General features: G+C 38.0%; 1 protein-coding gene across 50 annotated transcripts in view; it reads right to left on the reverse strand.

Moving 5' to 3' along the window:
- Positions 1 to 1240: 1240 nt before the first annotated feature.
- Positions 1241 to 12551, reverse strand: part of LOC127580297 (mucin-2-like) — a 65364-nt gene continuing 54053 nt past the window's right edge. For 39 of the 50 annotated variants that reach the window (XM_052033556.1, XM_052033574.1, XM_052033584.1 and 36 more), the window contains 13 exons: positions 12047 to 12107; positions 9566 to 9612; positions 8716 to 8772; positions 8377 to 8418; positions 7527 to 7586; positions 7162 to 7212; positions 6163 to 6216; positions 5315 to 5368; positions 4960 to 5001; positions 4088 to 4146; positions 3730 to 3780; positions 3195 to 3254; positions 1241 to 1446 (listed from right to left, as the gene is read on the reverse strand). In XM_052033556.1, coding sequence (XP_051889516.1) covers positions 1387 to 1446; positions 3195 to 3254; positions 3730 to 3780; positions 4088 to 4146; positions 4960 to 5001; positions 5315 to 5368; positions 6163 to 6216; positions 7162 to 7212; positions 7527 to 7586; positions 8377 to 8418; positions 8716 to 8772; positions 9566 to 9612; positions 12047 to 12107 — 698 coding nt within the window. In that variant the 3' untranslated portion in view covers positions 1241 to 1386. Of the gene's footprint in view, positions 1447 to 3194; positions 3255 to 3729; positions 3781 to 4087; positions 4147 to 4959; positions 5002 to 5314; positions 5369 to 6162; positions 6217 to 7161; positions 7213 to 7526; positions 7587 to 8376; positions 8419 to 8715; positions 8773 to 9565; positions 9613 to 10628; positions 10680 to 10993; positions 11054 to 11682; positions 11734 to 12046; positions 12108 to 12551 lie in introns of all 50 variants that reach the window. The other 11 variants (XM_052033587.1, XM_052033536.1, XM_052033558.1 and 8 more) reach the window with 10 other exon arrangements.

Below are 12551 nucleotides of genomic sequence, written 5' to 3' on the forward strand. Positions count from 1 at the left end.
TTTGAAACAGTTTTCATGTTATTATGAATGAAGAAAAGTATGTTTTTGATTGATTTAGCTAAATTGCTCTAACAGTACAATTCAAAGAAGTGAAAACATTTCATCAGTTATATTTCTATGAGGACCCTTATAATAATGTCATTCTTGGGAAGCCAGCATTGTATTTGCTATGTTAATATTTGGATTTTAGTGAATGTAATAATCGGTTAGCAGACTTTAGGACCCATAAATATAACCTATTATGATCCTATTGTTATCAGTGTCCTCCAGTAGATGAGTGGTGCATAAAAACAGAGGGACACTTGTTTTAATTGTTGAATCCAACAAATGCAGTACATTGAACAGCACCATTATGCTAATTATGCTAATTTTATGATCAAGACTTACTAGATGGTTTCAAGAACAAATGTGGCTTGCCTATGGTGAATGTTTGGAGTTTCTTCAGAGCTATGGAGGAGAATCATTAACTAAAACTGAGTTGAGTTTTATTAATTTAGTATTTGGGTTTGCATCAGCTGTGTTTAGGCATGGTCAAATCAAGATAATCACAGCTGATAATTTCAGTGTCTTTTTATTTCAACAGACTCATCGATTGCTTATGTAGAAATAGAGGACCATTCTTTTCTGCAAGTTACATTTCAGAAAGAAGATTGCTTGCATCTGCAGGTACTAAACACATGTATGTTGATAAAATCTTTGCTTGCTGCAGCCAAACAAAAAGACATGATCTTTGAAGAGTTGCTTTGAGGTATGTATGGAGATTTTGGCAACAATGAATTGAAATAAATGCTGGTAAATGAGATCAGAAATAACAGAGTAAATCTGAAGCCAAAGGTTTGAATAACAGGGAAGAAATGTGGTCAGGACCTTGGTTAAGTATTAAGTAGGATGCTGAAGGTACAAACAGTCTCATTTAGCTTGAGACAGTGGGGAGGAATGGATCAGAAATAGGCCACATATTATAATGTTTCTGCTTTATATTGTGAAAAATCATTTTAATCACTTTTGAAAATGTTTGCAGTGTAACCTTACTAAAACATCGCACTTATATCATTGGGTGAAATATTTTTACCTTTCTTGGTGGATATGAATCACAGAAGCATTCTTCTGGTGCTGCAGTGGTGGAGACAGTTGTAGTCTCGGTTGTCACTTCAGCTGGCTCACAACAAACTCTAATCCTGTAGTCATTACAAATCTGCCCCAATGTAATTTTGGAGACTGTACAAATCAGCCCTATATCTTTATCACACGTCACTACATCTGATGATAAACTTAGTGGCCAATAAGTTTCATTGGAAAATTGACATTGAATGTTACTAATTTCATCAGAAAGAGAGGGGCATAGTCTCATACGTATTGGGGCCAACAACTCAGTATCACTTGGGTTCAGCAAAGATGGCGTATTCTCATTAAACCAGGAAGACCATACACCAAAACAGTGGGGCTCTGTAATAGATAAAGAGGACAGAGTATTAGAATCATATTAATCGATTAGAAGAAGGGAATGATAAACACAATGTGGAAAGCTGCATTTATGAATTTTGGTTGTGCTCTAAAAGAAGTCTTCCAAAATATTAGACAAATGAAGACCGATTGGGATAGCAACAATCCAGTTGTTTTCAGTAGAATGGATGATTGTAGCATTTGTTACAAATATGACCAATGCAAGAAGAAAATTGTCAGTGCTGATTTATAACGGTTGACTAAAAGAGAGGGAGATATGTGCCGTAAAAAGATATTTGACAATTAAAAGTTAATTTCAGTTAATTCTGATAACTGCCCATATTAACAGTTTAAATGTAGATGCTGAATGAAGAATGTAAGAGATAGAAACAGGAGAAGGCCACATGGCCCCATTTGCCAATTTTACTATTAAATAAGATCACAACTGACAGATAACTCAGTGCTCGTTTCCTGCACTAATTCCATAGACTTTAATTCACTTACTATCTAAAATTCAATGTCCATCTTGAATGTATTCAGCAACTGTGCCTGCACAGCCTTCCTCAGCAAAGAATTCCAAAGATTCATTACTGACTGGGTGAAGAAGTGTGTTCTGTCTCAGTCCTTAATATCCAATCACTAACACTAAAATAGCAGCTGCTGTTTCTTGATATCCCAGCCAGGGCAAACATCAAGCCTGAAACTGCTCTGTCAAGCTCTGCAAGAATTCTGTCTGTTTCAAAGAGATCAATTCTCATTCTTCTAAACTCCAAAGAGAATAGGCTCAGTTTGCTTATTCTGTCCTCAATGGATTCCTGCCATGCTGGAAATCAAACTGGTGAAACAAGAGTGCACAGCCTCACTTGCAAGTATTTCCTTGTTTAGGAAGGGAGACCAGACATGTACACAATATTCCAAGCGTTGTCTTACCAAGGGCGGTAATAGCTGCTGTAAAACAGAGAATCACAGAAACGTCTTTACTCTTGCACTCAAATCCTTTAATAGAGGAGAACAAAGTGCTTGCGTTGCTCATTGATTGCTGAACCTGCATGTTAGCTTTCAGTAATCTGTACATAAGAACATCCGAGTCCCTTCACCTTGCAATCTCTCACCATTTAAAAATACTCAGCCTTTGTATTTTTCTGCAACTTAGATGAGCTCACATTTTTACATATTACACAAATATCATCGCCAAAATTGGACAATTGGACTTATCATTGACATAGATTGCAAACCACTGGGTCCCCAGCATCAATTTCTCTGGCACGCTCCTCGCCACAGTTTCTAAATCTGCAAGTGATCCATTTAATTCTACTGACCTGTTTTCTATTTACTATCCAGTCTGCAGTCCATGGAGGTACATTAACCCCAATCACATCAGTTCTAATTTTCTTGAATATACTCATGTGTTTGGCACTTTTTGGAGGCCTTTGAAAGGTTAACAACACCATATTCATTGGTTCTTTCTTATCAATCCTGTTGATTATAACCTCAAAAAAAATCCAAACTTCCCAAGACAATGGGAACCATAAGACACCAACACAGTTCCTCCATATCTCCTAAGCTTTTTCAAGATTTCCACCAAAATATGGAATAATTGTTTTCAGCAAAACTTTACAAATATATTTACAGCGTGTATGTTAATAAAGTATGCAAATGTGCTGGAAAAACAAAGTCATGCAGCTTTAGTTAGAAATGTCCACTCTCTGTCTTAAGGCTTGCCAATGTTTACTGAAAGGAGATTGACTCACCTGTTGTAGAACGGGTGGAGGACTCAGTTGTGGGAGTTGTCGATGTTGTCGGTGTTGTTTCTAGTAAAAGAGTAAAATAAATTTACACCTAATGAAGGCAACTTGAAGTGCAAAAGCTGAAGTCACTTTCTGTATGAGTCAGCAGTTATAAAGGAGACATACCAAAATTCTATAAATCTTCATTGTGCATGCCTGATCTGAGTTTATCCAGAACTACAGGATGTCTGCATTGTCATTCAAACTGACAATCTCTTGATCAAATGCACACCATTTAGTTAGCATGTGATCCATGAGGTGATGATCTTAATCAGAATATTTGTGTCCAAATCTGCAGTGAAGTTTATTATATTAGTGCAAATGAGAAAATGCACTTCAGTGAAGACAGTTATAATCTCCTGAAAGGATGGAGATTCACAAGATTGAGGTGCAAAAGCGAAAGAACTGCACATGAAATCCAAAGTAATACAGCTGCAGTCAACAGAGCACAGAGGTGCTGAAGGACATGCTAACATTTTTGCAAGATAATATCAGTCACCTGTTCTGGTACTGGTAGAGGCCTCGGTTGTTGATGTTGTTGCAGTTGTCCCTAATTAAAGAAAAGAATATTATAGTCAACCATGGGAGCCAAGGTGAATGTATCCAAGAAAAAGAGAAGCACAAGGCACCAACATATTTCTTCGACATTTCCTAAGATTTTTGAAGACTCCAAAGTAACTTGGTATACTTCGTTGGAGACTAAATGTGACAGATTTACATATAAATATTATTAACAGTCAGCATCTATGTTAATAAAGCATGAAAAAGTGCAGAAGTGAAGTCATGCAGCTGTTCTAAGAAACGTCCACTATTTGCCTGGAATCGTTCCAATGTTTACTGAAAGGTGTTTGACTCACCTGTTGAAGAAGTGGTGGAGGACACACTTGTAGGAGTTGTTGAGTGGTTGGTGTTGTTTCTGGTGAAAGAGGAAATACATTTACATTCACTGAATGCAACATGAATTGAATGAGCACAAGTCTATTGAAGTACGAGTTAGCACTTAGAAAAGAGACTGGGCTGAACTCTTTAAATCTTGATGGCGTTTGCCTGATTTCAGTTTATCCAGAAATTACTGGATTTCTTCATTGTCATTCACACTGACAATCTCTCGATCAAATTCACATGTTTTAGTAAGCATGTAATCCTTGAGATGATGATGTTTATAGAATATCTGAATCTAAATCTGCTGTGATATTTATTCTAATCGTGTAAATGAGAAAAGGCACTTTAGGGAAGAAAATTATAACCTCCTGGAAAGATGGAGTTTCACAAGATTCAGGTGTCAAAGCTAAAGCACTGCACATGAAATTGAATCTCTCTTTTACAAATTGGAGTGCATCTTGGAACTTTCAGTATTCAGCTTTCAATTCCTAGCTCTCTCAGAAATGGAGTCAGTGGCAAGAGGAGTAAGAGAAGAGACTTTTTTCTGAAAAGGCTGAGCTGAAGAAAATTGACATCCATGTCCAATGAAAGCTGCCAAGTTCAATGCTCCTTTTGAAAATATTGAGGACAGTCAGAATCACAGTTCCCTCTTAAATTCAGAAGCTATTCCAATACTTTCACGGTAGGACATTGAAATTTTTTGAACAAAGCTGTGAATATATTTAGTGTTGAGTGTGGCAAATTCTTGGGTCAATTTTCCTGACAATAGAACAAATAGAGCTGCAGTTGGTAGGCCACAGAGTTGCAGACGGACATGCTGACGTTTTTGAAAGAAATTGTTACTCACCTGTTGTGGTAGTGGTAGTGGTCTCGGTTGTGGATCTTGTTACTGACATTTCAAATAAAAGAAAAGAATATTAGACTCAACCATGGCAGCCAGATTTTGCTTCTTGCAGCAGAATGCATCAAAGGCAGTGAGAAGCACGAGACACCAACTAAATTCCTTCACCTTTCCTAAGCTTTTTGAAGATTAAATAATAACTTGGTTGCATTGTTTTGAACCAAATGTGACAGATTTACATACATATGTTTACAGAATATATGTTAATAAAATAAAAATGCTAATAGAAGTGACATGTGTTAGAAGAGTCCACACATTGTTTTAAAGTTTGCCAATGTTTTCCGAAAGGACTCTCACTGACCTGTTGTGGAACTGCTGGTGGATTCAATCGTTCCAGTTGTTGATGATGTTGTTCCTGGAGAAAAAGTACAAGTGTGTTACAACTGACACTGGAAACTTAAGTTGCAAGAGCAGGCAGTCAGATTTGATGTGATTCAGCATATATCGATCAGACTTGCCTGATTTTTCAAATCTTCTTTACCAGGGCGAACCAGATGATGTTCAGACACAAATTGATTTCTGTTTCATCAGTGATACTGACAACATCTTGATCTAATGCACACTATTTAGTAAGCTTGTGATCCATGAGATTATGAATATTTTCAGAATATATTTATCTAAATCTGCATAGATTTTTGTTACATGGACAGAAGTGTAATAGAGAGAAGCTGACTTTGGGAATAATTATGATAACCTCCTTCACTGACAGAGTTTGACAAGATCGACATGCAGTACGTACGACAATGTATCCAGAATCTCATCATTCCTTTACTAATCAATAATTAGCTTACAATGGACTACATTCAGTAATCTAGCTGTTATCAAATATCCTCAGCATGTGTCTGTAGGAGGGAGAGAAGGGCCTCTTCTGAAAAGGTTTTGGTGTATTGGTGCCGAAAATACGTATCAATCTCCATTGATATGTGCTGAGCTCGTTGCTCCTCTTGAAAATACTGAGGGGAGTCAGTACCACAAGGCCACTCCTTCATTCCTCAGCTATTCACCATGTTTTCGTGATGAGAAATTGTGATTTCTTCAAGCAAAACTGTGATCAAACGTTCCTGAAGCTAGAGTTAATTGAACTTCAGTAAACAGAGCACAAAGACGTTGAAGGACATGGTAACGATTTTGAAAGAGGTTCTTACTGACCTGATGTGGTACTGGTTGTGGTCACAGTTGCTGATGTCGGTGGTGTTGTTTCTACTGAAAGAAAATAATGTTATAATCAACCACAGCAGCCAAGTTTTGCTTGTTCCAGCTGAAAGTATCGAAGACAGTGAGAAGAACACGACAACATCCCAGGTCTTCCTCATTTCCTAAGCTTTTTGAAGATTCTATGATAAGTTGGTCGAATAACTTTAAGCCAATATTTGACATATATACATGTACATTTCATTAACATACAGCATATATATTAATATAGCACACAAATGTGCTGGAGAAATGAAGTTATGCAACTGTTGTCAGGAATATCCAGTCTTTTCCTGAAGGTGTTGAAGTTGATGGTGTTTTTTCTGGTGAATAAACGCATTTTCACTCACTTAACGCAACTTGGATTGTATGAGCGTGTCAATTACAGTACGAGTTAGCACTTATAAAGGAGACTGGGCTGAGTTCTTCAAATCTTGATGGTGCTTCACTGATTTGAGTACCTCCAAAAATTACAGGATGTCTGGGTGGTCATTTGTACTGACAATCTCTCGATCAAATGCACAGCTGTTAGTAAGCATGTGATTCCTGAGATGATGATCTTTACCAGAACATCTATGTCCAGATCTGCAGTGATATTTATTCTAATTGTTTAAATGAGAAAAGGCACTTGAGGGAAGAAAATTATTACGTCCTGAAAAGATGGAGTCTCACTAGATTGAGGTGCCAAAGCTAAAGGACTGTACATGACATCGAACCTCTGCTTTACACATTAGTATGCACATTCGAACATTCAGTATTCAATAATCTGTCCTTTTCCTAGCCCTCTCAGAAATGGAGTCAGTGGTAAGAGGGGGAAGAGAAAGAACATCACTGTGAAAAACTCTGCCGCAGAGAATTGACATCCATGTCTAATGAAAGATGCCAGACCTAGTGCTCCTTCAGAAAACATTGGTGCTGAAGGACAGAGTAACTATTTTGAAAACTGTTCTTACTGACCTGATGTGGTACTGGTTGTGGTCGCAGTTGCTGATGTCGTTGGTGTTGTTTCTAATGAAAGAAAAGAATGTTATAATCAATCACAGCAGCCAAGTTTTGCTTGTTCCAGTGGAATATGTCGAGGACAGTGATAAACACAAGCCATCAACATTGTTCCTGCACATTTTAAAGACTCCACGATATGTTGGTCTAATGGTTTTGAGCCAATATGTGACTGATATACATATACATTTTATTAACATACTGCAGATATGATAATAAAGTACGCAAATGTGCTTTAGAACTTAACTCCTGTAGCTGTTGTTTGAAATGTGCACTCTTTTCCATAAGGTGTTCCAATGTGTATTGAAAGGAATTTGACTGACCTGTTGTAGAACTGGTGGTGGACACACTTGTGGGAGTTGTTGATGTGGATGATGTTGTTTCTGGTGAAAGAATAAATTCCTTCTCACTCATTGAATGCATGAGCGTGTCAATTACAGTACGAGTTAGCAATTATAAAGGAGACTGGGCTGAATTCTTCAAATTTTGATGGTGCTTCCCTGATTTGAGTACACCCAGAAATTACAGGATGTCTGGGTGGTCATCATACTGGCAATCTCTCATTCAAATGCACAGCTTTTAGTAAGCATGTGATCCGTGAGATGATGATCTTTATCAGAATATCTATGTCCAAATCTGCAGTGATATTTGTTCTAATCGTTTAAATGAGAAAAGGCACTTTAGGGAAGAAAATGATACTCTACTGAAAAGATGGAGTATCACAAGATTGAGGTGCCAAAGCTAAAGCACTGTTCATCAAATTGAATGTCTCTTTTATAGATTGGTATGCACCTTGGAACGTTCAGTATAGAATGATATAGCCTTTTCCTAGCTCACTCAGAAGTGGAGTCAGTGGTAAGTGGAGGAAGAGAAAGAACCTTTTTCTGAAAAGACTCTGCTACAGAAAATTGATATCCAGGTCTGCTGAAAGATTCCAGACGGAATGCTCCTTTTGAAAATATTGAGGCCAGTCAGAATGTCATGTTAACTCCTGAATTCTGAAGCTATTGCCTTATTTTCACGGGAAGACATTGTAATTCATTGTACAAAGTTGTGAATAAGTTTAGTGCTGAGGGTCGCAATTACTTGGGTTGATTTTCCTGATGGTAGAACTAATGGAGCTGCCATTTGCAGGCCACAGGGATGCTGAAGGATGTGCTGACGTTTACTCACCTGTTGTGGTAGTGGTGGTGGTCTCGGTTGTTGATGTTATTTCTGTTATTTGAAATAAAATGAAAGAATATTATCCTCGATCATGGCAGCCAGGATTTGCTTCTTGCAGCAGAATGTATCAAAGACAGTGAGAAGCACAAGACACCAACTTAGTCCCTCCACATTTCCTTCGCTTTTGACGAATCCATAATAACTTAGTCTCATTGTTTAGAGCGAAATGTGACACATTTACGTATATATGTTAATAAAATAAAAATGCTAATAGAAGTGACATGTGTGAGAGGAGTCCACACACTGTGTTAAAGTTTGCCAATGTTTTCTGAAAGGACTCTCACTGACCTGTTGTGGAACTGCTGGTGGATTCAGTTGTTCCAGTTGTTGATGATGTTGTTCCTGGAGAAAAAGTACAAGTGTGTTACAACTGACACTGGAAACTTAAGTTGCAAGGGCAGGCAGTCAGATTTGAAGTGATTAAGCATATATTGATCAGATTGGCTGGAATTTCTCAAATCAACTTCAGCAGGGCGAAGCAAATTATGTTCAGACACAAATTGACATCTGTTTCGTCAGTGATACTGATAACATCTTGATCTAGTGCACACTATTTAGTAAGCTTGTGATCCATGAGATTATGAATATTTTGGGAACATTTTTATTTAAATCTGAATTGATTCTTGTTACATGGACAGAAGTGTGATAGAGATAAGCTGACTTTGGGAAGAATAGAATCAACTGCTTCACTGACAGAGTTTGACAAGATCGACATGCAGTACGTACAGCAATGTATGCAGAACCTCGTCATTCATTTACTAACTAATAGTGAGCTGGCAATGCACTACATTCAAGAATCTAGCTATTATGAAATACTCTCAGGGTAGATCTGTAGTGGTTATAGCACGGTCTTTTCGGAAAAGATTTTAGTGCATTGATGCTGAAAATATGTATCAATGACCATTGATATCTGCCAAACTCGTTACTCCTCTTGAAAATACTGCAGCGTGTCAAAATCACAAGGCCCCTCCTTCATTCTGAAGCTATTCCTCAGATATTCACAGTGAGAATTTGTAATTTCCTTCAGCAAAACTATGAGGAATGTTCCGGAAGCTAGAGTTAATGGAATTTCAGTGAACAGAGCACAGAGGTACTGAAGGACATGGTAACGATTCTGAAAACTGTTCTGTACTGACCTATGTGGTACTGGTTGTGGTCGCAGTTGCTGATGTCGTTGGTGTTGTTTCCTAATGAAAGAAAAGAAGTTATAATCAACCACAGGCATCAAAGTTTTGCTCGTTGCCAGCGGAATATATCGAGGACAGTGATAAACACAAGCCATCAACATTGTTCCTCCGCTTTTGAAGATTGCACGATAAGTTCGTCCGATGGTTTGCAGCCAATATGTGTCTGATCTACAATATACATTTCATTAACATACTGCAGATATGATAATAAACACGCAAATGTGCTTTAGAAACTTAACTAATGCAGCTGTTGTTTGAAATGTGAACTCTTTTCCATAAGTGTTCCAATGTGTGATTGAAAGGAATTTGACTGACCTGTTGTAGAACTGGTGGTGGACCACACTTGTGGAGATGTTGCTGTGGATGGTGTTGTTTCTGGTGAAAGAATAAATGAATTTCACTCACAGAACGCAACATGGATTGCACGAGCACATCAATTTCAGTAGCAGTTAGCAGTCTATAAAGAAGACTGGACTGAAATCTTCAAACCTTGATGTCACCAGCCGGAATTTAGTACATCCAGAAATTAGTGGACATTTGAGTGGTCATTTGTACTGACAATCTCTCGATCAAATGCACAGCTTTTAGGAAGCATGTGATCCTTGAGATGATGATCTTTATCAGAATATCTGTGTCCAAATCTGCAGTGATATTTATTCTAATTGTTTAAATGAGAAAAGGGACTTGAGGGAAGCAAATTATTACATCCTGAAAAGATGGAGTCTCACTAGATTGAGGTGCCAAAGCTAAAGGACGGCAGCATGACATCGAATCTCTACTTTACACATGGGTATGCAGCTTCAAACATTCAGTCTTCACTAAGCTGTCCTTTTCCTAGCCCTCTCAGAAATGGGTCAGTAAGGAAGAGGAGGAGGAGACAGAACATTGCTGTGAAAATCTCTGCCGCAGAAAATTGACATCCATGTCTCATCAAAGATGCCTGACTGAGTGCTCCTTTTGAAAATATTGGTGCTGAAGGTCCTAGAGTCTATATTGAAAACTGTTCTTACTGACCTGATGTGGTACTGGTTGTGGTCGCAGTTGCTGATGTCGTTGGTGGTGTTTCTAATGAAAGAAAGGAATGTTATAATCAAGCACAGCAGCCAAGTTTTGCTTGTTCCAGTGGAATATATCGAGGACAGTGATAAACACAAGCCGTCAACATTGTTCCTGCACATTTTGAAGATTGCACGATAAGTTGGTCTGATGATTTGGAACCAATATGTGACTGATCTGCATCTACATTTCATTAACATACGGCAGATATAATAATAAAGCATGCAAATATGCTTTCGAACTTAACTCATGCAGCTGTTGTTTGAAATGGGCACTCTTTTCTGTAAGCTGTTCCCATGTGTATTGAAAGGAATTTGACTGACCTGTTGTAGAACTGGTGGTGGACACACTTGTGGGAGTTGTTGATGTGGATGATGTTGTTTCTGGTGAAAGATAAATGCATTATCACTCACAGAATGCAACTTGGATTGCCAGAGCACATCGATCTCAGTAGCTGTTAGCAGTTATAAGAAAGACTGGGCTAAAATCTTCAAAGCTTGATGGCACCAGCCGGATTTGCGTACATCCAGAAATTATAGGACGCTTTGGTTATCATTTGTCCTGACAATCAAATTCACAGCTTTTAATAAGCATGTGATCCATGAAAGGATGATCTTTATCAGAATATCTATGTTCAAATCTGCAGTGGTATTTATTCTAAATGTTTAAATGAGAAAAGGGACTTGAGGGAAGCAAATTATTACATCCTGAAAAGATGGAGTCTCACTAGATTGAGGTGCCAAAGCTGAACTACTGTAGATGACATCGAATCTCTCCTTTACACGTTAGTATGCACATTCGAACATTCAGTATTCTATAATGTGTCCTTTTCCTATCCCTCTCAAAAATGGAGTCAGTGGGAAGAGGAGGAAGAGAAAGAACATTACTATGAAAAACTCTGCCACAGAGAATTGACATCCATGTCTCATGAAGGATGCCTGACTGAGTGCTCCTTTTGAAAACATTGGTGCTGAACGTCCTAGTAACTATTTTGAACAATGTTCTTACTGACCTGATGTGATACTGGTTGTGGTCACACTTGCTGATGTCGTTGGTGTTGTTTCTAATGAAAGAAATGAATGTTATAATCAATCACAGCAGCCAAGTTTTGCTTGTTCCAGTGGAATATATCGAGGACAGTGATAAACACAAGCCGTCAACATTGTTCCTCCACATTTTGAAGATTGCACGATAATTTGGTCTGATGGTTTGGAGCCAATATGTGACTATTCTGCATATATATTTCATTAACATACTGCAGATATGATAACAAAGCACGCAAATGTGCTTTGGAACTTAACTCATGCAGCTGTTGTTTGAAATGGGTACTCTTTTCCGTAAGGTATTCCCATTTGTATTGAAAGGAATTTGACTGACCTGTTGTAGAACTGGTGGTGGACACACTTGTGGGAGTTGTTGATGTGGATGGTGTTGTTTCTGGTGAAAGAATAAATGCATTTTCACTCACAGAACGCAACGTGGATTGCACGAGCACATCAATTTCAGTAGCAGTTAGCAGTTATAAAAAAGACTGGGCTGAAATCTTCAAAGCTTGATGGCTCCAGCCAGATTTGAGTACATCCAGAAATTACAGGACGTTGCAGTGATCATTTGTACTGACAATCTCTCGATCAAATTCACAGCTTTTACTAAGTATGTGATCCTTGAATTGATGATCTTTATCAGAATATCTGTGTCCAAATCTGCAGTGATATTTATTCTAATTATTTGAATGAGAAAAGTGACTTGAGAGAAGTAAATTATTACATCCTATAAAAGATGGAGTCTCACTAGATGGAGTTGCCAAAGCTGAAGTACTGAACATGACATCGAATCTCTCCTTTACACCTTAGTATGCACCTTCGAACATTCAGTATTCTA

Source organism: Pristis pectinata, chromosome 19 (genome assembly GCF_009764475.1).
Source record: "Pristis pectinata isolate sPriPec2 chromosome 19, sPriPec2.1.pri, whole genome shotgun sequence".
Taxonomy (NCBI): domain Eukaryota; kingdom Metazoa; phylum Chordata; class Chondrichthyes; order Rhinopristiformes; family Pristidae; genus Pristis; species Pristis pectinata.